Below are 26,147 nucleotides of genomic sequence, written 5' to 3' on the forward strand. Positions count from 1 at the left end.
TATTACAAATGTTGATTCAATGTAATTTTGAAGATTCTTTCTACATCCTTCTATGGCAAATACTAAGGGACCAGCAGGGTTTACTACAGTCACAATCACAATAATCTCAGTTTTGGGACACACAAATGGAAAACGCATTCAATGAAACAACTGTCAGAACTTTTTTACCCTAGTTCAATAATCATCATTTGAAACAGCAAAATACATTTCTCTATGCTCTCAAACACAGTTAGCTGCAAATTCATTCAGTCTACTTGGGAAACTAGCAGAAAGTAAGTGTAGTGAATCAGTGTAGGTCTATTTTATGTTACAGATCAAAACCAACAGTGTAATACCAGTTAGTTGGCAAGAATCTAATGCTTATGTGGGTGACAGTCTTGACTGCATGTATTGGGGATTCAGTAAGTGATCTTGCTGCTTATTAGACATTAGATATAGGCCAAATTTTACTTCTGTAAGAATCACATTACAAGCCAGTAATTCTTAATTTTTACAAATATGAAATGTCTCCAGTTTGTCATACATTTAATATCACCAGGATTTCAATATAGCAGGTCTAAAAATGGAAAAGTAGAAAAAAGGCACGCTTCTGTAGTATAGGTTTTTGATGTTTGTTTTTAAACTGAGTATTAACATATACATTAAATCATGAAGTAGGATAATATCTCAATACAACAACAACTAGTATGAATCCTATGTCCTTTAAAGTACATATTTGCTTAAAGTTTTGGGTTTTTTTCAGGCTATACTTATAGCCTTAACTAATTAAAAGAAAAGTCAAAGTTGTCACCAATTTTTTAATACTTACATACATACCCACAACAGCAAAACTAATGATGTCTCATGTATTTTCCCTGCTCATATTCAGCAAATTCGTATGGACTGATATAAATTATAAATTGAACACAGATATGCCCAAGCTATACAATGCTGTTCAATTTGCCATGGCCCCAATCCAGGAAGGCACTTAAACATGTTAGCTAAATGCACAAGTAGCCTTCCTAACATCAAAAGGACTATTCACAGGCTCAACCCAGCCTCACTGATGTCAGCAGGAATTCTGCCACTGAATTTGACAGGAGCAAGATCAGATTCAAAGTGCTTTTCTGGATTGGGTCCTGAAAGCCAACACCATTTTGAAACAAGTGAAACAACCTATATCTGCCCTCAGTCTATGTATGGCACATTGTAGGTCTCAGTCACATAATCCTGCAAATCAATGAACCAGATGCTACCACTGGGGACCTCTCCCTTTGGGCCAAATGTACAACCCTCTAGAGGTGTGGATGGGCGGCAGCTGTAAGGTGCACTAGGCAGCACTTGAAACCATCTAAGGATCAAACAGATCATGACTTCCTCATCAGGATGGAGCAGACTTAGTCAGGTTTAGAATTTCTGCTGCTGTAATTACCCATCTCGCATACATACAGCAGGGATTTCTGTAACTCGAACTGATCAGAAAGACATAGCAAAATTTGATTTTAAATAGTTATTTTGGATACTAGTAGCAGTATAATGCTCAAAATAAAACTAACCCAGTCTCAACTAAAGCTAGTGCTGATTTTTTCTTGTTACACACCACCTGTCATATCTGTCACTGAAATAAAAATACTTTCTGAATGAGACACGTCTATATGGACGATTCAAAACAGATTTCTGTGCCTGTTTTTGCAAAGATTTAACTTTGCAAATTTGATTAACTTTGATTTTAACAATTTCATTTTTACTACAATTTCATTCACAAGTTTCTTAAAATAAAATTAATTTTAATTAGCAGGACCACTACATGAACTACCCCAACACTCTCTGCACATCGCTTCTTGTATAAAATAATCAAATTTTAAGTGATGAGAATGAACAGTAGGTAAAGAAGCCATAAAACAATTCTGATAGTTGGGGTTTTTTCATCATCAGACAGCATTTCAAAAATAAAACAATGAATCCCAGAAGAAAAAAAACCCTTTTCTTAAAGAATACCTAATTGATTTTGAATAAGTTATGGCCACTTACAAGCTGAAGTTAAAATACATGTAAGTGCTTTTTCCTGCTTTTTGGAAATCAGCTGTTTGATCAAATGAACAAAGGAAGATTCTTCCCCTTAATAAAGCTGGATAACACAAAAAATACCAACGTTTGACAAGGATGTTTCAGTAATAATTTGTCATAATGAGATTTCTAGCCCCAGTTATAGACCATCAGCCCCTGGATGGAGAAGGAAATTTACATCTGAGAAAGCATAATATCTACTTGGCACAAACCCCCACTTCTTAGTTGCATCACTGTCTGTATTTTGGTCTGAAATTGTGTGGTTTATTTACAAATAAACAGTGACTAGCAAAGAGGAAGAGGCCACTGGAAAGTTATGGAGAACTGAAAGCTTTTTAAAACCAATGAATAGCTCCTGTTCCAAATGTACTATCTTATTTTTAGAAAGGTATAGCAGTAAGACTCTTTGAAATGAAATCTTGGCACAATAGAGAACCACAATAATCAGGTTGTTTTATTCTGCAATAAACATTTATTTGCACAGTACATCTACCTAATAGTCCTCTCGTGTGCCCTCTGGTGGTTCTACAATCCGAGTGTGCTCTTCAGAGTTGGGAAAAAGAAAAAAAAAAATCCCTCCTCCTCCTCCTTCCCCTGACCTCCAAACCAGTCTCAAACACTTGAAGATTTCATTACTGACTGCTGTGATCAGTGCTATTTCTTATACACACACTTCTACTTTCGACATACAATGAGTTTAGTCAGAAAATACTTTGAATCGTTCCTCATTAAGATTTGTCATTCTGAAGCTTTTGGTGACAGACAGTGAGGATGTCTAAGCCAGCATTTTACTTTGGATGAGAAGTAGCTCTCAGTCATACTCATGGTATAACTAACAGCACCCAATACTGAACATTTTCTCAAGCCAGTTATAATCTTCATTCTGCCTTTGCACTACGAAAAAAAGCAACTTCTTTTCATATATTCTATAAAGGTGAACTCATTTATTAAAAAGCAGTCTTCTGCCTATATATGTATTACAGCAAAACCAGTAATGATAATTCCGTTTAAAATTTTGAAATTTCAGAAAAACTCCTGAGAGCATGCTAACTACAAGCAAAAAAAGGTTTTCTTCTCTGCTTTTCCATTAATGTATATACTCATTATTGCATGACGTTCGGTAAATTTCCTTACTTCGGGTTCTATTCAGGGTCAGTTTTCCTCTCATTTTCCGTAAGTTACAGTGAAGTTTTAGAAAAGAAGCAAAGATACAGGTTTACTTTTGTTTTGCTGAAAACATAGTAAAATATCTTGGTGGTGGGAGGAGGTAAGGGTGAGAGAATACAGACATGCAAATAATTATTCTCAGCGTAGTTAAATGAAGTCTTACCGTTTCATCTTTCTCCCACTTATCAGTGTTGCTCTTGTCCTGGTTTACTATGTAACCAGGAGGAAGCCAATTGACTGGGGGATCAAAAATCGACACCACCATGCGACTAGGCAGTCCTTTCTTTTTTCCAAGGCGATACAAGTTGCAGTTGCTGACCTTCAAGAAAAACAGTCTGATAAACCTCTGGACATACATTTACAGAAAAAATAGGTTAAAATGCAAAAGGAGCAAAACAATTTTACATGTAAAGCCAGATCTTGTACCATTATGCATTTTCTCTAGTTCTCAAAAGGGAGTTCAGCTTTCTTAATATAGTACAACCAATCACAGCAAGGTACAGATTTAAAAAAAAAAAAAAAATTATTTAAGGCCAAGCATATTAGGCATGACAACTTCAGTTAAAGAAACCCAATAGATTAAATTCTCTTTGCAAAACAAAATTATTGCTACTTTTAAAATAATAGTAAATATAACCTGTACAAGTGTCATTAATTACCAGTATTAATAATCAACATTCAGACTAGATTTGCAATGAAAAATGATTGCTATTATGGATAGATTGACCTAAACCTTGGCAGTAGAAAGTGTTAAAACAGTTCGTATAACAAATCTTATTAAGTCATAATCCAGATGTTATTTTGACAGCCTCTAAAATTCTTTTAAATAAAGGGAAGGGAAAAAAACACTTTCACATACACAAACATACTTCCTTTTCCTTTTTAAGTATCAACTTCTGATCTTCATTTCTCATTTTAACCACACTTTTCATGTTTCTTTTTAAAGTCTTGAAATTTCAACTTGAATATTCAATCACTGCCTTTATTTGACCTGTGCAATTTATTTAGCTCTCCTTATCTTCCAAGATTAGACTACTCAATCATTTAATTCTCAGAGTGATGCATTTTATTAGAGGTAGACAATCAAATCCTTAGAATTTAATTCAAGTTATCACATTATGTGGGGAAAAAACCCAAACCCAAACTTTCACGATTAATTATTCCAGAATTTAAAAACAGCAGCAGTAGAACTGAAGGCTCTGCTTCCTACTGTTTACACTTACTTTAAAATGCTTTCAAAAGTTTTGATGCAACAGCTCTGTAAGATTTTTTTGTTGTTTCATTTTTAGTGTTCCTGTAAGACTATGCTAGAAGTTTTCAAGGAAAGTAGCTTATTGAGGAAACAAAGGAAAGGTCAAATACAACTACAACCTAAGGTTCTGTGCTGCTAAGTCAATCCTTCCTTCAAGTGCTCCTGTTAAAGAGTTTCTACTCAATACAGCTCTAGTGTTCAGTCCAAACGTCCTCACTAACCCAGAACTTTTAGTTCTATTCAGTCCTGTCCTTTCTTAGGCTGGTAATCAGCTCGTTTAGATTTCAAAATGAACTGTACAAAACAGTTTCAATCAATCAGAGTTATGGCAACATTAATCCTGTAGTCCTGTATTTTTATTCCTAATATGCATGCTACCCAACATATAATCAGTAAAGCTGTGGAATTAAATCAACCTGTTGCCATTCAATCTAGCAAAATTTTTATATGTATGGCTTGTTACAGCATGCCTGTTACATAATACCATTGGATTGTTATTACTTACTTTTTTGCTTCTCATATATGACAGCCGTCCCTCATGAGCATCAGGGTAAGTGCAAAACAAGTATGTAGTGATGGCATGCTTTAAAAATGAATCACCAAGCATTTCTAGCCGCTCCAGATTAAATCCATCACTAGCATTTGAAAGAGTCAAAGCTTGAAGAATGAGACCAGGATTAGGACCGAGAGTTTTTGAGGAGTACCCACTGGAAGGGTTCTTTTCAGAATCTGCTCTGTCTTTTGAAAGATTAATAGCTTTTGAAGTAATGGTGGTCACTGCCATTTTGGGGCATCCATCTGAGGTAGATCTGTTAGCATTTCCATCAAGGTATTTATTACTCAGTAGAGTACATTCATTGCTGGGCTTGGGCTGGTTCTCACTGTTGTATAAATTCTGAATGGGATATGAGGTAGTTGGTTGTACAGGTATTTCCTGCCTGCAGTAATTCAGCTGATTTCCTTGGCAAAAGTCTCTGTTAACTAAATCACAATTGCCATTGGCAAGATTTTTATTATAAGAAACACCATTAATTGCTGCAAGTTCTGCCGAGACATCAATTTGGAGTTTACTGGGTGACTCATTGAGTAATGTTCTGTAACTCACAGACATTTGGTCATGGTTTTCTGCAGAAGAGGTTCTATTAGCACCTTGATGTGCAGCATTTTCAGGGACTACAATTGTGCTGTGCTTACAGTAATTTTCATTCTCTACTAAAGAGGAGTTAGGAATAGAGATGAAGGATTTGCTGTCAATAGACTTTTTCCATCCGAAGTCCAAGTTAGGATATCTGTAAAGATACATGCTGATTTTGTTAACAAAATAATATTATCACAAGACAAGAAGACTCTACATGCAGATACATGTTTAAAAAAAGCCACGTTCCTCTGAAAAGAACAGTGACCGCAGCATCTAACTTCACCATTCACAATCAAGTCTTTTTAAACTATGCTTCACTGATGTGAGTTAAACAAAGTGTATCAGTTTTAAATTCATGCAGTAATGGTTAAGTTTCCACCTTGTTTTCCAATGAAGTCGGATATATTGAAAAAAGACATGCCTGAAATCTGCAGGAAGTGATTTAACCCCTACACCAGCATCAGTGGCTGTTTGAGCTCTTAGCTCCTCTGCTGTCAAAAGGCAGTGCAGGCGATAAAGTATGCTGGGAAGGCAAACTGCTTTTCTCCACAATGACGCTGGAATAGGATGTATAGCACAGAGCTCTGGAACCAGTATCTGGGGAGAAAAGGGGGGAAGAAAAGAATTTTACCTTTAAGGGTAGTCATCAGATCACTGTTAAGAGAGAGGCAACTGAATTAAATACTTCTATTTTACCTGCTTATTCTGCAAACTTTCCCACTTTGCTTTCCTCTTCTCAGCACTGCTTAGTGGAAGTGCTTTCCCCTTCTGATTCAAATGTCGAGGAGTCAAAAGATTAAGTCTAAAAAACATGTGAAGATACTTTAATGTAAGTACATAATTAATGAATAGAACTTACTAGCCTAAACTTTCTGAAGTGATGACTTATGCTTAGTATTCAACCTTAATGCATTGCAACAAGCAAGTGAAAGTACAGTTACCCCTGCAAAAAAATGGACTCAAGTTACAGTTATAACATAAGTGAAGTACCTCAAGAAAAAAAATCAGAGTTATTTTGGAAAACACAAGCCCTCAGCTTTATCCCATAATTAAAAAAAAAAAAAAAAAGGCACTTTATTGTCAAACTACAAACAGCAGACACAAATATGACTGTTGTTACCTTGAAGATGTGTGGTCCACATCCAGCAGTGGCTGGTTGAGATTGGTAAGGTCAAGATTATACTTGGTTTTATAATATTCAGCAAAAGTTTCATATTCAGGGGAAGGGAATTTACTGAGTGGAGTAAGATCAGTGTATACATCAGCTACATAGAATCGATGAGGCTGATCAAAATTTCGATACCTAAAAAAAAACCCAAACAATATTTTGGCATATGTTATAGCGTTAGAGTAAAGCGTGTGCTAAGTTCTTCATGTTCTAATGTGGTCAGGTGATAAACCATTAAATAGCTCACTTGAGGTTTTTGGTTGGTGGGGTTTTTGTTGTAGAAACCATTTTTTTTAGCTAACTCAAATACTAAATGAGAAGTGTGCTATAAGATAAGGAAGAATAAAGTCAATCTATAATCTATGAAATTCCCTCTACAGAAACATTTAAATTAAATGCAGGATTTATGTCTTTAACATCTAACACAAAATCAAGCTCTGGACAACAATCTCCAAGACTAATGCTGCAAATGACAATTTCTTAATTCCAAACACCTAACAATGAAATTTGGTAATTGGGCTTCTTAATGTCTAGTCTCTTATGTGCTACTGCATACAAAGACTGTACTACCTCACATCTAAACTGGCATTTTACCCAAGTCATCCCACAAATAAAGTTAAAATACAAAACCCCAAATACATAGTAAGGTAAATTCACAAGTCTTCCAAGGACAACGCAGTTCTTGTAATAAAAGCAGAATGTTAGAAAAATAAAGCCAGAATGCTGCAATACCTCTACTGTCGCTACTGATGCTCACTGGATATACTACGGTGATAAACAGGCAGAGGAAAATAATAATAAAAAAAATCATGAAATCAACATTCAGTATATAGATTTGCACATTAACTAATTTCATACTTTGATCTGCTGCATCTATCACTTTAAGCTTCTATGCAAACACTGTTTACACACTATTAGTGAGTCTTTTCAGCTTCCTTCCAAAGAGAAAATTCAAGAAAACCATGTTCCCAGGCTGTCTGAACTTCTTCACTGAAGGACATGCTGGTTAAAGGAGCTTTCAGGAAATCCTTTTTTCTTATGTTATTCATAATCGTGCCTATTCTGAAGAATTCCATCAGAACTGTACCAATACACAGTCACTGTATTATGCTTCCCCTGCGGAGCTTACAAGCAAGTAGGACAGAGAAGGATAAGTACATATTTCCACCATTTTTACATTGACTGAAGACAGAAGTACTTGAAATTCTGACATTTATTAATCTATGAAACAAGGTCAAAAATGTTTTGGCTTCTCCCAAGCCTGAAAATTATCAGATGGCAACTAATAATTCTCATAAAAGAGATGTACTCAGCCCCCTACCCGAGCCCCAACCCCAATTTAAAAAAAGCCGGGGGGGGGGGAAGGGGGGGCGGGGGGGGGGGGGAAGAATAATACTGGTTTAGACACTGTGGCCAGATCTTCAGACAGGTGAAATACCATAGCTTCAATGAAGTCCAGCAAGTGTGCTAATTTGCACCACCTATGAGCTACTTCTACAGGGTTAACTCTGATCATATGAAGTAATGCTTATACACAGTGATGGTTCAGCATTACTTTTTTACACTAGCATTTTTACCACGGTATTCATCAGCACTAATAGGAAGATATTTAAAGAAAAAAAAAGGTCTAACACAGATGAGGCCAAAACAAAGTACTAATATTTATCTTCCATATATATTATGCAACCACCATTGCTTACAATATACTAGGTACAAGCACAAGCCAGTCATCCATTTCATTTTTTCACATCATGCCAAACACGACAGAGAAAAATTAAGTCTTCAAAAACCCCACCGATTCTAGAGAACCTTTGCATATCCAGTACATAAAATGATGTAAACTTCTCCTCTAAATACCACTCCACAGAAAGATTCTTTTAACTGGTCTTTTCCAGTTGTTAATTTTTCCATCTATCAACAGCATACCTTCCTTTAGTAGGTCTTTGGTGTGTATAAGCAGTAACCAGAGAACACAACTCCCAATCCATCTTCCAAATTAAAATCAGTTTCAGTAGGCCAGTTCTTGATGGAGTCAAAGTTTTATCAGAATACTACATAAGTTTTGTGGTGAACTCTACTATTCCTAATAAAAAGGTAATTAGTCTCTGGAGGCCTAAACACTTAAATCCTACTATATAAGATTAACTATTGACTAAGTTATCTTTAAATTATGACACCACCAGATACCTTCAGATTAATACCATTCATTTCTTACAAGCAATTCTGTTGCAGACACTAACACCCCCTTATTACAAGTGTTTGTATAAACACAGTAGGTACCTACCTAAAGTATGTATACAGTACTCACCGTGGAATGATAACTGCATCCTGGTAATCTTCTAACTTGAAAATAAAAGGCATTTCTTTTGTATATTGTGTACTAGGAATGCCTGTACGAGCCTCAGATTTCTCAATGTCTTCCATAAACTTAAAGTCAATGTCCAAAGTGCTGGAGTCATCAACTTAAAAAGGAAAACATGTAAACTCAGTTATTCAGGGGACAGTTTTCCAGGCTGAACTTTTCTGGGAAGTTGTAAATTACAAAATTTTTTTCTTATTCTACACACATATTTGATTATTTCAAAAAAATTTCAAAGGATATATATATATTTATTTTAGACCCTTATGGAGTCAGCTGAAACCTACTATAAATCAACTCACATCATCAAGTTAAAACTAATTTGGAATTGTGAAGAAATAATAAAAATATAACTGACAAATTTTCATACTACCACATATGGTATCATTTCTACAGCAAACACCTGAAATTTAACATAAACATTAACAAACATGTTGCTAAATTAATTCAAAGTGAATATTTAAAAGACAAGAGCTCTGTTCTTACCAACATTAAGAGGTAGAACACAATAGGCTGAATCAGCTTCTGTGGGTTTGAACTCTAGTGCAGGTTTCTCAAGACGAAGAATATGTGAAAAAATGTACTGGTGGAGTCGTGTTATCAGCTCAAGCATTTGCAGAGACAGAGTAAAACCAGATTTCTTAAGCTCAATAGATATTGTAACCTCTCCAGAGCGAGTATACACAGGAAAGTGAGGAATCTAAATAAGAAAAAACCAAAAGAAATCAAGAGAGAAAATCCAGAATAGGATTCCTCTACAGAGTACCAGTTGTTTAGTTTAGATGCTGAGGCAGCACTTGCCTGACCACACAGCAAACTGCATCAAACTGGATCAGAATTCTGATCCTTGATGACCTTCAATTATAGATGAGATTTTGAAGGCTTAAAGAATGGCTGCCTTTTTTTTTTTTTTTTTTTTTTTTTTTAATAGTTCTCCTTGTGTTTTACAGCTTTTTATATAAGATCAAGTAAAAACAGAAGCCTTTTCCATTAAGGAGAAAGAAATGTGAAAACCAGCAATATTCCTGAAATGTTTTCTTCTGTGGACAACAGAAAATATGATTTGAAAAAATCCTCCTCAGCTGAGTCTCATCCACAGAAAACGCCTTTCTACTAAAAATTAAAATTTTCTGAAGCAAGAGGTATCAATTTCAATTAACATGGTCTATTTTTTCTGTCGCTGCAGACTAGCAATGCTAGGAGGACTTGTTACCATAGCTTTCACACAGATAAGACAGCACTGCAGGCCACCTCTGTAGCTGATACACCACTCCTATCATACCTCATGCAAAAAAAGGAGGACCATTTTGAATTTGCCACCGCAAAATAATAAAAAATAAAATTGTAAAACAAAAGTTTGGCAAAAACGGAACAGATTGTTCCATCACTAAAGACAGAAAATGAAGTGGTGACTGGATGGGATGGATATTATTGCTTATTTTCTGGAAGTTATTTGATATAAGCAGCACTTAGGGTAATTTCCAACCCCTCAGTCTGGGGGTGAGGAATAAGTGGAAAATGACAGGTTGTAAGGCATGTAGAATAAGGAAAGGAGCTAGATTCATTACCTGAGGTATAGGTTTGGCTGTCAATATGCCAAAACATCTTGTCGTATCCTCAGGAGGATATAACTTTCGTCTCCTGAAGTTGAGCTCATCAGGTAGAGGAGTCGTTAACACCATTCCTATTACATACAGGTAACAGGGCTGATCAGGTTTGGGATAACTATCCCTCAAACATTCTGGAATCTAAAAATCAAAACACACACAAAAAATTTAACACGATAAAAATCTGCAAAATTCACATAAAGACTATTTGAACAAGACTTCACATGTTTATTTGGAAAGATACTGCTAAAAATGAGGAATAAAAAAAATTAATCTGGACTTAAGTCATGTTTTCTTTCTTAAGCAAAAACGTTTGGTCAGCAGCCTGGCCTGGCAGCCACTAGATCTGTCCAAACACTTGCATCAAGGGAGCACAATACTCCCAGATCTTCCTATTTGCCAAGAGGCAACTTCCATTGCATCCCTAAATTTCCTCTGTGTCCACCCTGTCTTAGAAATGCAAGTCTAACTGTAGAACAGACAGCACTTCACCATAAATACAAGTGGAATTTTGATGCTAATTTCCATATTTAGCCAGTAACTTCGGAGCACACTTCATGTCCAAGGTCTTTGGACCTTAACAGTTGGGGGTGGGGTGGCGTGTAGAAAAGAAAACGTGTGTGCACAGGAAAAAAACCTACATCCCAGTAATTCAATTTTCATATAAGCTTGGCTGAACCTACAGTTTCATTAACATGGATTCTTTTCCCTAGCAGAACTGTTTAAAAGTATCAGAAAAGTTTTATACACTGCCCCTTTGCCCAGGCACTACACTATAGAAGTTTTCTAATAACAATTCTAGCTTGCAGATGTGAATACTTGCAACACCCACAAGCACTTTTAACTCTGCTGCTCATGTTTGTCATAGACCTTAAGAAACCATGCTTTATGTTTGGTAGGAGTTCATTATTTTGTAGGTCTCAAAAATGATCCTCCTGTTTATCTAAAACTAAATTGCAATACATGTAGTCCTGGATCTTAAAATTATACTGTAGCAAAACTATGGTCTTGGCTTAATGGAAAATTACTCATAAGTTTAATAACTATATTAAGCCCAAGAGGATCTTGTAGACCTTCAACATTTGCCAAAGCTTCTTTTCCAGATGTGAAAAGTTGGTACAAAAGCAAGGGAAAGTATGCTTGGATTCTGCATTACAAAAATAACTGAGAAAGAATGATGCGTCACTTGACAAATCAACTCCTCTAAATGAGAGATACCGTAATTGCGCATTTTGCGAGTCACTCTTATTCCAACAATCACTAGTGAGGTAAGAGGACTGAGAAAGGCACTTATAACAAGAAGCATCAAGAAACACTGTGCAAAGATTCAAACTGGTCGTGAAGTCTTGCAAGAAAAAGGTTTTCTCATCTGTCATTCCCTCTGTAATACACTCTGATGCCACAGTATCCTTTCCTAAGCTTTCCTAATAACCAATTATTTAAACTATTAATAAAATTGGGGCATGCAGAGGATGCCAAGAATGGAATTACTTAAGGGCTATCACCATAACTGAGGCTGCACACAAGAACAACGCAGCACTGTAGCCTACTGCTCTGAGGGTACATGCTGACATTCTCGTATGTGACCAAAGGCTATCAGTTTCTCCGTGAAATGCAAGTGTTATCAGAAGTTACTATGCAATCTATTCTGAATGAGTTACCTGTCCTATTCAAAGGACTTTAGACAGAACCTGTAACAACTGCAGGGCAAAAAGGAAGGTTCCAGAGCAGTTGCAAAATACTCTGACAAAGCTTCTTTTCTCCGTTTTCTCTTAAAGTATTTCATGTTCCTCCATAAATACTATCTAAGAAGTGCAATTCTACAAACTGATGTGGCTGAAACCTGTTGTAACAGATCTATGGATAAGTCACTTAATAATGCAGAGTTACAGTGTGACCCCTTTAGTGTATTAAGTATAATATTTAGAACTATTTTAAAAGTAAAAAATATTAAAAATACACTTCTTTGGTATTCTAAGATTTCAACAAAAATTTATGAAATTCTGTGTTCAACCAGTAAAGTCACCAAACTAAACCAAGCATCTAATTAAAAAAAAAAAAAAAAAAAATTAAATTTGTGTGTTTAGCACCTGACAGATAACTTTGATCCCCTGGGCATCTCCCTGAATCTTCAATTATTTGTCTAGAAAGCCAGTAATTCTTCCTTTGCTCTAGTATATTTACCTGAGAATGTAAAGATTTTACAGATTATTAATGCAAGACAATTCTTCCTCCCGGTTATTTCTATACTTGGCAAATACAGCCAACAAGCTTTACAGAAAGTGTACGTTCTTTGAACTACAAGCACGCTTCTAAAGCGTATGGTCCCATAAGCTCATTCAGGTAATAGTGCAAGTTTCCATACAGTTAAAACTGCAAAATATTTCCGCTACAAATTAAAGACTTATTGTAAAAGGTTCTTATCAGATTAAAAGTTGGCAATTTTGCCTTATCAGTACATAAAGCATTTGATCAGAGATGTGGACAGCAGTGAGTGATACTAACAGCTTTAGGATAGCACTGTCTTCGTTTTGTAGAGCCTGGCCTTCCTGGAACACTGGTTTCTTCTTCATCATGTAAATCAAGCTCCTCCTCATATTTAACCGTTTCTTTACCAACTGGCATCAAATGATCATCCAGTTCACCTGAATATTATGAAAGAGTACAGAGAAATAGCATTATGAACAATCAAATCTTGGTTCCTTCAGATACTACGCAGTAGGTGTGATTGCTCATGAAAACACCTCACCAAAGTTTTTAAACTACACTTATTACTGCAAGGCTCCCAAAGTGTAGCTTTGGGGAAGGAGTGATAAAGGTTTAATTTTTGGCAAAAATACTTATTTATAGTAAAAACATCTGAAATTTTAATTAAAAAAAAACTGAATTCTATAATGACAGTATCAAAGAAAAATAAACTCTTCTTCCCCATAAAAAGCAACCAGTGACTGAAATAGTAATTTCAAAAAATCACTCACATAGAGTTATGCCAAGAAAGAGGGAACAGTTATAGTTCTGTATCATTCTAAAAAGGGAATTACTACTGTTGAATGTGCACTCTCAACACTGAGTTGAGCAATCACGGTGTTATTCTTGGATACATTTATTGGTATGAATTCAGTGATCAAAAGGTTTAACTCAGACAGAAAAAAAATACAAACCCCAGACCTACAAATTTTTTTGCTTAAAAGATACATAAATACTTCTGTACTTCATCAAAGTACTCATAACATGGAATTCTCTTTAAAACATTCCACAATAAAGAATATGCTCCATTACACTTACTAGAGACAAGAGACCTGAAGTAATCCTGCAATGTCCTATTTTTGGAACATGACTTACAATACTGTAGAGAATACAATAAATTTAGGGCTGTGTATTTTATATTTTAATCTGTAACAATTGACTTTAAAAAACAAGTTATTTTTTGGCTGCGGGATGTAGTCCCTGACCTATCATCAACATCTTCTAGAGAACAAGACTCTTTTCCTCTTTATTAAATACATTCAATGTCAAAATCTACGTGTCTTATATTAACACTGCATTTGCTGTTTAAGACAAAATATGTTAAATAACAAGATTACCCTGGAAAATTTAACTTTAGCTTACAAGGTGTAAGCTAAATTAGTAAGTACATGATCGTATCACAAAATAAGGCAAGGGAAAGGAAGCTATATCAGATGGCTATAGCAGAAATGCATGTATATGTGTAACATCCATACCATGCTCAATTTCTCAATTATAAAATATTCTTTACCAAAGAGGTGTTGCTTTTCCAGTTCTTACCAATTTTGTGCAGTTTTTCACAGCAAATAAGAGCTACAACTCTCTCAGCCAGTCTTGCACAACTCATTGGAGGACCCTATAAAAATTTAAATATTTCTTAAGAACTTCGGTTGATTAGCACATTACTTACTATACATGTTTAATTAGTTTAATTTAACACAAACTAGGTAAGCAAAACTTTTTTAAAAAACGCACTGATGACAGTTTTGTGAAGATATTCAAGTTTATGTTGTTTTTCCACAAAAAACAAAATTACAAAATTAAAACAACACAACATACTATTGATCAAAACTGATGAAGGACATTTTCCTACAACTGACACATAAATATGTGAAAAAAGCCAAGGCACTGGGAAGAGTATCTAAACATTTTTACATTTAGAATAAAGAGTAACTGCTGGAAAACAGATTATAACAGAAACAAACCACAATCTAAATACAGTTACAGAGCACAACACAGGAAAAGAAAAAGCAGTTTTCATTAACAACAATGAAACTAATTCTAGAAATGGCACAGACACATCTATAACAACACATTCACTTATTTCCGTACTTTTCTTTCCCCAAATACCTACAACAATTGAAGCTCGAAGAGGTGAGTTGATTGGCAGGTAGAGAGTAGAGTAAAACGTATGATCAGGTAGTTCTCGGGTTTTACACTTGGGAGCTAGGTGCGTAAATGGATCACTCGGCAATCTAGCGCAGTACCTAAGTGCACAAAACATTTTACAAATCATCAAAAGCTGCAAATTGAAACCTAAACACGGTTCAGTGGAATCTTACCTTACTGGTCTAAACACTACAGAAGATGGTTTCAGGCCATACTGAGCACTGCAAGGGTACACTGCTGACTCATTCAACTACCTACAGAGCAGAAGACCTCCAAGTCCTTTACTACAAAGCTGGTCTTCAGCAAGGTGGTTCCAAGGTTGTAATGATGCACAAGACTATTCCATCTCAGGTCCCAGAGTGTGCATTTGTCATTTAATCTTCCGAGTTTACTGTCATCTTATTCCTCTTATCTGTCATGGTTCTGTCCTCTGAATGGTAGTCTTTCCTCCACAGCACTCACTTCTCCCTCTCCCGCTTGGTGTCAAATGCAAACATGCTGATGTTAAACTGTATTGGACCTCCTAGTGGCCCATGAGTAATGCCACATATAACCAGCTGCCAGCTAGCCTTTGAACCATCTACCATTACACTCTTTGAATCTGACTGCTTTGCCAGGTTTTATTTACCAGGCAGTCCACCGAAACAGTCTGCATCTCAAGAATTTGGGTACTAGGAATAAGGTACTAGGGCAATTGCATCAAAAGCTTTACTTAAGTAAATGATATTCACTGCTTTTCTGCGGTTCCTAGAGTCAATCACTTCATCACACAGGAGACAAGGTTGGTCAGGCAAAAACTACCCTCAATAAAACTCCACTGGCTGCAGCCAACCCCCTTTTCCTTTATGCACCTGGAGACTGCTTCCATGAGGACTTCGTCCATAATATTTGATATGACTAAGGTAAAACTGACCAGTCTGTAGCTCCCCAGATCATTTTCCTTGCCTTTTTTGAAGTGTCATAACAGTTATCTTTTCCTGTCACTGAGGGCCTCCTCTAATTGCCATGGCCTTAAAAAGATGGTACTTGGCTAGCCCCCCTTGGAAGCATACCATCCTGTCCTGGGGACTTGTATTATGTTCAGCTTTATTTTTGTTTTTAAACACGACAAGAGATTGCTATTACAAATGTGAATAGTAGAACTGGAAGATTTTACTAACAGTTTTAACAAGCCACTTTTATTTATTTATTTGTTTTGGTATGTTTAAAGCTAGCTTGTTAGCAAAAAAAACCCCAAAATAATCTTACTACCCCTTTTGAAACTCAAGTTTTCAGGGCAGCTTTTAATTAAACAGGGAATGACATCACTATATTTATTATCAGAGCTGGAACCTCTGTAGGACAAAGAGACAAAAAGCAAATTATCCCTTCCAATCACTGTGACCACTTTCCGTAAGAGAGAAGATCCTGTCGAGATTTCTAAGTGAATATGTGTACAATGCCCCAGCCTGTGCTTCCATGTTGCAAGACAAAGAAACTTTTTAGTCAAGACAAGTAGAAAAAAGTGAATATGCCTCTTACCTATTTATGTGTCCAATAGCAGTATTAATAGTAACTCTTGGACTGTTCTCATCTGGCCTCAACACATAGGGTGGAAATACATCATCATCATCAACAATGGGTTCAGTTTCAGTTTCATTGGTATCAACAGATTTTGAGCATTTATTTCTGAGGATCTTAACATTTGAAGAACAGAACATGATGAGAGATTTTCCCCTTAAAAAAATACCTATATATTTAACAAAACCAGGCACATTCCTTTGACCTCATACCTTCTCAATTGCTTTGTATGTCTTAAGATCTTCTTCAAAACTTTTGATTTTGTCTGTATCTGCTAACATAATGTAATTGGAAATTGGTGCTCTAGCTCTTCCTTTTGACTGCACATAGGAACGGTATTCTGTGGGCAAATCAAAACGCACCACCAAGTTGCATTTTGGTATATCAACACCCTCTTCTACAATACTAGTAGCAATAAGTAAGTTCGTCTCATGTGCTCGAAATTTTCTAAGAACCTGCAAAAGTAATGAAGACAAATTTGAGAGATTAGTCCCAGATCCGTTTCCGTCACCAGATTCATCAAAAACCAGTAAAAACAGAGTGGATCAGACATTCCAAAACCTTGTCTAAATATGCAGATATAAAACTAGTACAAAAAAAATCTTTTTGGAAACAGAGCAAGACTATTTATCAGAACAGCTAGGAATCAAACCTGGTATGTGGAATTACACGAGTCCAAGAAGCTAGTACAGCCACTAGCAATGGAGAGGATCCCATCTATTTATTTACAACTAACTTTTCAGCTGTAGTATTAAAAAAAAAAAAAAAAAAAAAAATGCTGCTTTTAGGACAGCATCTTTTCCAACTGTTCTGAGGTTGAAACATCCTTAGGGGGCGGAGCACATTCTAGAGCTAGTATTTAGAATATTTATTAAACAATGCTAAGGAAAGGTGAGGTTTCTGGAGGGAAGTCTGAAAGACAACCCAGCCAGGGGTGAGGGATAAATGCATTTGCTTTCAAAATACTTCACATGTTTTAAGTGAAAGGAAAATCATGTGGTTTTATATTAGTATCATTTAACGATTTACCAAATTCACTCCCAGCAAAGATAAATATTAAAACCAGCTCAACTGTTGAAAACATCAGGAACCTTGATCTTCTTTACAGTATTACTGTACTACTACTAACCCAATGCAGAAAAATTAGATGGTTGATGATCTGGCTAGACACAAACATGATCTTACATGAAGTTTTAATTTCTGTTTGTGTAATGTGACATAGCAATGTCTCCAAACGTTGGGGTTTTTTTTTGTTTGGTTGGTTTTTTAGTGATGAATATCTGTATCTCCAGTAAGTATGCATATCTGTTAAACCCCAGGTATTCCCTGAACTTCCAATGACTGTGCCCCAGACACTGCCTGTTAAGGTTTTTTCTTGTTTTTAAAGACAAACACACACACACACAAGGGAAAAAAAAAAGGAAGAAAACAAAAGGTTCTGAAGATACTGCTAGTTTCCATTATTTTTCTTTAAGTTACCTCTTCCTGTTTTCTGAATTCTACTTCCATCTGCTTGTTACGAGGCTGGTTCTTGCCAATGCCATGTCCAGTTATAAAATTGCTACTGATGTAAGCCAGTTCTGGATCTTGCTTGCCAGCTTCTTTTATCAACCTAAAAATATTACATGTGTTTTTAGAAGTCACACAACCCAGAAAATGGAAGACAATCTTTAGTTTGGAAGACCTACATTAATAGAAAAAAATGGAAGCATGACAATTAAGCCATGCTAACACATAAACTGACCTCAGGCTTCTCTAAAAACACTAATTCTAGTGAAAACTTCTGTAAGGATAATAAAAGACAGACTGCATACATACACAGCATGAGTGTGCATGCATCACATGCATTTCAGACCTACCATGGTAAAACCAGATATTTTTAAACCAATCTATTACTCTAAGGCTCCCTGTTGTTAAGGCACCCTACTCACAACTGCTTTAGTTAATCTCATTTTCTGTAAATTATGACTGATTTTAGCAGAAAGACCTGTAACTGCTCTCTCAACAAAGTATGTTTCCTCAATATAATGTGTTAATTTTCAGGTTAAAATACAGATTCTTATTCTCCTTAATATAATAATAAATATTCTGTTCAGGTATACTAATGACAAAATGTTGACCTGTTCTTCTGAAGAGCAATGCTCAGCCTACCCAGTGAGATGTTTACTACTTCTGAAATTAACCCAAATGTATCTACAATTAGAGGATTTAATCCAATTCTTTAAAAGGAACACTGAACAGGGGGCTAAGGATCATCCATGCTCTCAGTTTATTCCCCTATGTCTTTCTTTAGGTTACAGAATCAGGAAAGGCTGGCTTCTGCAGTGTTTTGATTTCCGACAAGGTCAAGATTACTTATATAAATAATGCACTGAATCTAGAACTAGGCATTTATGGATTTAAAAGCATAATTACATTATGCAATCAAAGTAATTATGCTGCAGCATCCTTAGTTGTTCTGTTTTCAGCATGAACAGAACCTGGGATTTCTCAACCGTAACAGGTTTTTGAGCAGCAGAGCCAATAAAAATCAAGGGATCATATACAAAAAGTTACATCCCTTGCACATCTCACTATAGCCATCCCAGGACCACTTTGCTCATAGCACGTCTGTCATGTCTACTACCAGGTGCTCCTCATATCCAAAGGACAGCCTGCCTCTGTGTACCTCCAACAGTAATCCTAACCTTTCCCAGTTACATCTCTAGCAGTTCTGCCTCACATAAGATGGGTGTTGTGCCAGTCCCCCGCTACATGCCTACCACCTGCCCAGCAGGCTGCTGCCAAACCAGATGGAAAATGGCAAAGTTCTCTCTGCCCTTTCTACCCTTGGAAAACTACTGAAGTCTCTCCCCTTCACCTGGCCGCTGTTTTAAACAAGATTTATGGGAACAAAAAACACCTTGAAGACTTCCTTTCCTTCCTTCACCATCTGTTAAAACTGGAATGGACAGGGAATATAGGCAAGAGAATAGAGAAGTGGCAAATAGCTTGCTATGCTTACGGAAACAGACTGGAAGGATTGTCCTGTACTAAAATGAGTGTGATTTGTTAGTTCAAGGCTAAATGGATTCATGTTTCTGTATGCAGTCTAGGCTCTTGAGACAGACGTACTAAGCATGGGTTAATAACTGGACAAAAACCATAATTATTTTTTTTTATATTTCTTTTTCCACATGGCATATTTGTCAAGTCATATAGCTTCAGTCTGAGTACCTACTAAGCATCTCAAACATTGTTACTGTATCTCACTTATTACAGAAGTGGACAATTAAAAACATCTGAATAAACATTTCACTGTGCAGATCTTTAGCAAGTTCTTGAGAAATATTCAAGACTTCAACCTTGTGGTTAAAAAAGTATTATTAGTGGTAGATCACAGGTGCTGTTTTTCAAACAGATACAAAACCTTCTGCTTTCAGACCCCTCTCAGAGAGAGTTGAAAGGAAATGGAATGAAAATGGAAGGAAACTGGGCTTTAGAAGATGCTGTCTCTTCTGAAAGGGAGCTTACAGACAACAGAACTCAACTGTATACACCAAATAAAACAGTAAGTGTGCCACTTCATCAGTTGTGTGTAATAATAAAGAATAAGTTGAAGTTTTTGTTTGTTTTTAATTTGTAGTATTTACATGTGCAGTGGCTGTTGCTAAAGATCTCTAAAGAAAAATATTATCTCTAATTACTGCTTCAGAGAAAATTCCTACCCATTTCTCCCAGAAAGTACAACACATGCCATGAATTTTGCCCTTCCTTAGCCATCATGGACTTCATAAAATGGGATTCTAGTCTCTAAATACTATCATAATAAATATATTTTAAGAAAAATTATACTTCTGCTTTAACTTAGTTCTGTATAACGATCCATACTAGATTACTGTAAGCTCAACTGGTTTTGATATACTAATGCAAACAATCATGACTTCCTTATTCAGGAGACAGTCTTTCCACCTGTATATACAGCGTAAGTATAGCTACAATCAGCAGACACCCTTGAACTAAATCCACTCAATTGAAGTGAGCCTACAGTGAGGTTCTTCACTGAAAGCTTTCAGTCTTAATTCCAACAGCTCAGGTCTGCTGATCATCCAGGTATTTTGAGACCAGATGTGTTATATGAGGTGAAGGAGCATTTTGAGAATCTGCTAGGTAGCTTTCAGAAGTGGATAGTAAGTTACATATAGTTTTATTTTTTTGCTGCCAATAACCTGTACCAAACATGCCTAAAGCTTAAAGACGGCAGAATTTGGTTACCTATCTGATCTAGACGTCATATTCTGTCAGGTTCAACAGCAGTTAGGATATAGTATAATGCATAAATTGGTCTACAAGAACGCACAGTGGAAAAAGTGTAATTTAAATCACATTCATAACTTAGCAGAGAAGAAAAAAAATTCCCAGTTCTGTTCACTCCCTTTAGGATAATGAAATGCTCATTTCAGCTCAGCAAAAATTTATCAGAATCTGTTAATGTTATTTCTTCAGGAGTTATTAACAGAATATGTTCATTTCACTGAATGGCTTAGTTTGCCTCATATTGCTTATTTATGTAAACATATCTAAAAATGCAAAGAAGGCAAAGAAAAAAGATGAAGTTCACAAAACACATAGGGAAGTCTGCAGATCAAAGAATATATTATGCACTCAAACTACTGACTCACGCAAAAAGGTAACAACAGACTGGTCAGATTCAGAGGTATCCAGAATGCAATAAACAAATTGCATAGGACATTTAGTACACTATCAAAAAACCCCTACCAAATCCTCAAAATCAAGATAGGTGAATAAATCAGATGTCATCCATGGTTTGTGGCAAACAGCATTTAACAATTAAGTGTTATGTAAAACTAACATGAATCACATTCAGGAATAAGAACTGATAAGGAACTAGAGTATTGCATAGTATACCTTGGCAAATACTCCAGGGTTCATATTTTTCTTGGTGGAGACTTTATGAAAGTGCTTAGTGTTTGACTGAATAGGTTTTTTATAAACACCAACTGTTAAAGTAGTACTGGTAAATCTTAAAGATATTCGTGCAAGGGCAAATTTGATTTTCTGTAGACTTGGATCATATAATAATGTGATTTAGTAAGGTAATAGTAAAACTTCCAGGAGTGTTGCACTCTGTAGGTTAGGGAAGTTTCCAGCATCCATTGCAAATATAAATTTAAACACTGATTAAGACAAATCAGTATATGAGTATTTTACAAGTTAAGCACAGTGTCCTGGTTTCAGCTGGGATAGAGTTAATTTTCTTCCTAGTAGCTGGTGTAGTGTTATGTCTTGGATTCAGTATGAGAAGAATGTTGATAACACACTGATGTTTTCAGTTGCTGCTAAGCAGTGTTTAGACTAAGTCAAGGCTTCTTCAGCTTCTCATGCCCAGCCAGCAAGAAGGCTGGAGGGGCACAAGAAGTTGGGAGGGGACACAGCCAGGACAGCTGACCCAAAATGGCCAAAGGGGTATTCCATACCAATGGATGTCACATCTAGTATATAAACTGGAGGGAGTTGGCCTTGGGGGATCGCTGCTTGGGAACTAACAGCATCGGTCGGCAAGTGGTGAGCAATTGCATTGTGCATCACTTCTTTTGTATATTCCAGTCCTTTTATTAGTATTGTCATTTTATTATTGTTACTATTATCATTATTAGTTTTTTTCCTTTCTGTTCTATGAAACTGTTCTTATCTCAACCCACAAGTTTCACTTTTTCCTTTTTGATTCTCTCCTCCATCCCACTGGGTGGGAGGGAAGTAAGCGAGCGGCTGTGTGGTGCTTAGCTGCTGGCTGGGGTTAAACCACGACAGTACAGTATTTCACATTTTGCCTTCTAAAGGAATCAAATTACAAACTCAGGTCCAAAACAAGCCCTCGAGTACAATTTGCAAAGACACATGCTCTTCCCATCCACCCCATAAATACATAGAGTGAATTTTTTTGTTGTTATTCTTTACACAGATCCAGTATGATCTCCTAAACCAACTTTAAAATAGAGTTCTGAAAATACAAGACAATCCCCTACATATTCATGATATTAACATCCATGTGCCTGCAGCTGAGTCTCTTTTTTCTTTTTTTAAATGCATTTAAAAAAAAAAATAAATAAAAAGCTTTACCTATTTAGAACAACTGCTGTGTATCTTCTTTCCACAAAAATAATTCCACATAAAATATTAGTAAAGGGAGATGGGAAATTAGTCTCTGGCTTCTCTTTCTCCTCAATTTCTTCATCCTCCTCATCATCTTCAGAATCACTCCAAGATACGTAGTTATCCTGATTCCTATTGTTATACCATTCAACACTTTCAAACTGCTGCCGTTCATATGGTTTATATTTGCGCAAGATTTCAAGCAGCTTTATTACTTTTGGGGTTACAAATTTCAGATCAAGTGAGGCAGGCGAGAAGTGCTCTTCACAGAGTGCATGTATTTTCCTTAGGAAAGTGTCTGTAAACAATAAAAATTTCCTGTGCAGCTCCTCTTGTTCATGTTTGATATACTTCTGTAGCTCTCTCACCATCATCCCAGCTACCTTATCTGCACACCAGGGTCCCAGAACAACCAACACAGCTCGACAGTCTGACAGTATCTACAACACATGAATTCAAATATCAGTTCAAAGAGTACATTCGTGAACTATTCATTTAAGACTGAGATCTTGTTTCTCATATAGCGCAATCTTTGTAAGGATTATGACAATTGTTCTATTATAAAAATATTTAGAAGTCTGCTTTTGTTATTTAGATGACCTTGGGAACTTTTGTGTTTCTAATGGGGCAAGTTTCCCCCTCCCCCCTAAATTACTACAACTACACTTTGAACTTTGTATGTTTCCGAATCTCAAAAAAAAAAACCCCTTAAAAGAGTATTTTAGAATTTAATGGAATTGTAATTTGAAATTTACCTTAAAATAATTATGCTAAGGAGAATACTTCTTGAGACAGCTAGATAAATAAAGCAGAAATTATTATCCTTTATATTTAACATAAAACTAATAAAATAGACAGTTTACTGGGCATTTTTACTTTATTTGTTACTGATACTTGCCGTGGTTTCAAAAGCATCTAACCAGAAAGTTGTACAGTGGCCTTAGGGTAATCTTAGCAAGTCTACCCTCTCAAAGGAAAAAAATTAGGGGTTTGTATGTGTGGGTGAAATAGGAAAACAAGAACTATACCCTACTCAGAGACCATAGCATAGGTAGTTGAGTACCATCAACATCTTATCTGATGGCATACTTTCCGCCTGAAGAGTCAAGTGTTCAAACAATAAACTAGGAATCCAGAAATGGGGTACATTGATAATACTATTAAAAAGACTCAGGATTTGGATGTACCATTACAACAGAAGAATTACAACAGAACTGTAACAACAGTCAGGATGATACAATTTTCAGTTGCTGCTTTAATTTCTCTTCCTTCTTCCCTTCTATGAAAAAGTGAAAAACAGGTTATCATCCTCTTTACACTATCCTCCCTGAAGTTTGTCAGCTGTAAGTATTAAGGGCAAAATTTGTCTAAACTAATCATAATTGCACATAGAGGCTGGATGCTCTCTAGTGCCAAGACAAAAGGCTCTTCAGGCTGAAAACTGATTTCTTAATATGGGTGCCTCCATCTTCTTGGAAAGCTATTGGATCAGAAAACAAGCACAGAGGGTTGCATTAGAAGCACAGCAGTTAATCCACTCTTCTGGACTATGGAAATCTTGGGGACTGCCACCAGCATTCTTTATATATTTTATCCTATTACATTTTGAGTTTAGCACAAAAGTAACCGGGAGTTTCTTTTTCCATGCAGCTGTGATAGGCTGCCTTATGTATCATCCTTCCCTCTGGCCCAAATAATCTTTTTCTGGACAGCATCAGAGTGCTGGGTTTCTAAGAATGTTGAAGGAAACTGGAATACTTTGGGCTGAGTAAAGAAATATGTTCTCCAACTTCCTCATGGACTATTATAGAAATGTGACTCGCTGCTGACTTCTTGTTAATCAAAGACTTACATACCTAAATAGTTGTACCTCAGGAGGCAATTCCAAACCACAAAGCCCAAGAGGGAAAAAAAGCTGCCCGAACCCCATGTGTCACAGGTCCCTACTCAATACACCATGCCTTCTGGCCTCTTCTCTGCCATCTCGCATGACAACATAGAGGCAAACACATGGAAAGTTAGGGGCAAGCTTGAGGCTCAAATTCCATTCCAGCTAGGTGTGGCACTAGTCCAATATTGCTCTAAGATAAATTGTAGAAACTGTAGATCTATGGTTGGAATTTTTGCCTGAATTCTTACTTTATCATCCTTTAATACACCTGGGTACAGTTTTTCCAAATACTTCCCGAGGTATTATTTCTTCTTCTGTACTTAATTATTCAAAGGTCATGAGAGATCACAAAGGTGTCAAATTCTTGACTTCAGAAATAAGGCCCCACAACATCAGGGTGCAGAATTATTTTACTGCCTTAAGCAAATTTGAATCTCAGACTAGATGAAGGTCTAATCAATGGTTGACATTGATGCCCCACTCATTTATGGAAAGACCTGCGCTCTTAGTGAGTACAAAAATCAGAAGTCTTTTTGCTCAGATAGTCTAGGATGGCTAGCTTAGAAAGTTTCAATAATGTAACATACATGGCAAAGAAACACAGCAGTAAGATTTCTATTCCCCAGGTTTTTCACGTAGCTTAATGTCCTTACCTGCTTAGAAATTAAGGTGGAATCTCTTTCTTTTGAATGTACAGATATGTTGCAGTCATTTAGAAAAGTAAGCGCTTCATCCAATTCCTTTAATAATCTTCCATACAACCCACTTTTGTCAGTATATGGTCCACAGTCTACAACAATCTCACATGGCTGAGAAGTATATCTTAATTGAGGGCAAAGATCAAGTTAAACACAGCTTCTCAAAGTCAGAGCTATTTCAGCCTGTTAAGGTTATACAGCAAATAACAACAGCAACATGAAGTATATTCAAGCACGTTTCTTTCCCCACCATGAATTAATAATGATGAATAGTTACACAGTTAAATATTTCAAAGTAAAACACCTCCACCACCCTAAATACTTCATTCTAAAATATCATTCCTTCTAATACACTCCCTAAAAAGGAGGTTAATATCACTAATATTAATTTCAAATATTGGAAAATCTAAGGCAAAGCAGATTGTATTTACTTGACCACCATCTTCACTTTTATTTTTCCAAACTGTAATCTTTTGATATGCCAAATACAATCCACATAATGTCAGTTTAGGTCTATATATACACACTTACACAAGTAATTACTCTTCTTGAATGACAGAGCTATGAGTGAGAAATTCCTAAAAGCAATGGTTCACTCAAGTTCAGAAAAATGCCTTTAAAAAACACACCCACAAAACACCTGTTTCAGAACATGAAATAACCATCTTTGACCTTGTCTGAAACTCAGTTCACCAGTACAGCTGGTGCAAGAA

The 26,147-nt window shown here is 36.1% G+C and overlaps 1 protein-coding gene across 2 annotated transcripts in view; it reads right to left on the reverse strand.

The window, feature by feature from the left end:
* DICER1 (dicer 1, ribonuclease type III) overlaps window positions 1-26,147 on the reverse strand; it is a 69,617-nt gene that overhangs the window by 9,172 nt on the left and 34,298 nt on the right. For both annotated transcript variants that reach the window (XM_010583892.1, XM_010583891.1), the window contains exons 9-24: window positions 25,390-25,558; window positions 22,813-23,285; window positions 18,172-18,304; window positions 16,905-17,147; window positions 16,654-16,808; window positions 15,098-15,230; window positions 14,524-14,599; window positions 13,243-13,382; window positions 10,699-10,878; window positions 9,617-9,830; window positions 9,080-9,233; window positions 6,724-6,906; window positions 6,300-6,405; window positions 6,025-6,200; window positions 4,971-5,754; window positions 3,377-3,532 (exon numbers count right to left, since the gene is read on the reverse strand). In XM_010583892.1, coding sequence (XP_010582194.1) covers window positions 3,377-3,532; window positions 4,971-5,754; window positions 6,025-6,200; window positions 6,300-6,405; window positions 6,724-6,906; window positions 9,080-9,233; window positions 9,617-9,830; window positions 10,699-10,878; window positions 13,243-13,382; window positions 14,524-14,599; window positions 15,098-15,230; window positions 16,654-16,808; window positions 16,905-17,147; window positions 18,172-18,304; window positions 22,813-23,285; window positions 25,390-25,558 — 3,475 coding nt within the window. The remainder of the gene's footprint in view (window positions 1-3,376; window positions 3,533-4,970; window positions 5,755-6,024; window positions 6,201-6,299; window positions 6,406-6,723; window positions 6,907-9,079; window positions 9,234-9,616; window positions 9,831-10,698; window positions 10,879-13,242; window positions 13,383-14,523; window positions 14,600-15,097; window positions 15,231-16,653; window positions 16,809-16,904; window positions 17,148-18,171; window positions 18,305-22,812; window positions 23,286-25,389; window positions 25,559-26,147) is intronic.

This window comes from Haliaeetus leucocephalus, unplaced genomic scaffold, assembly GCF_000737465.1.
Source record: "Haliaeetus leucocephalus isolate CR32 unplaced genomic scaffold, Haliaeetus_leucocephalus-4.0 Scaffold932, whole genome shotgun sequence".
NCBI classification, from domain to species: Eukaryota; Metazoa; Chordata; class Aves; order Accipitriformes; family Accipitridae; genus Haliaeetus; species Haliaeetus leucocephalus.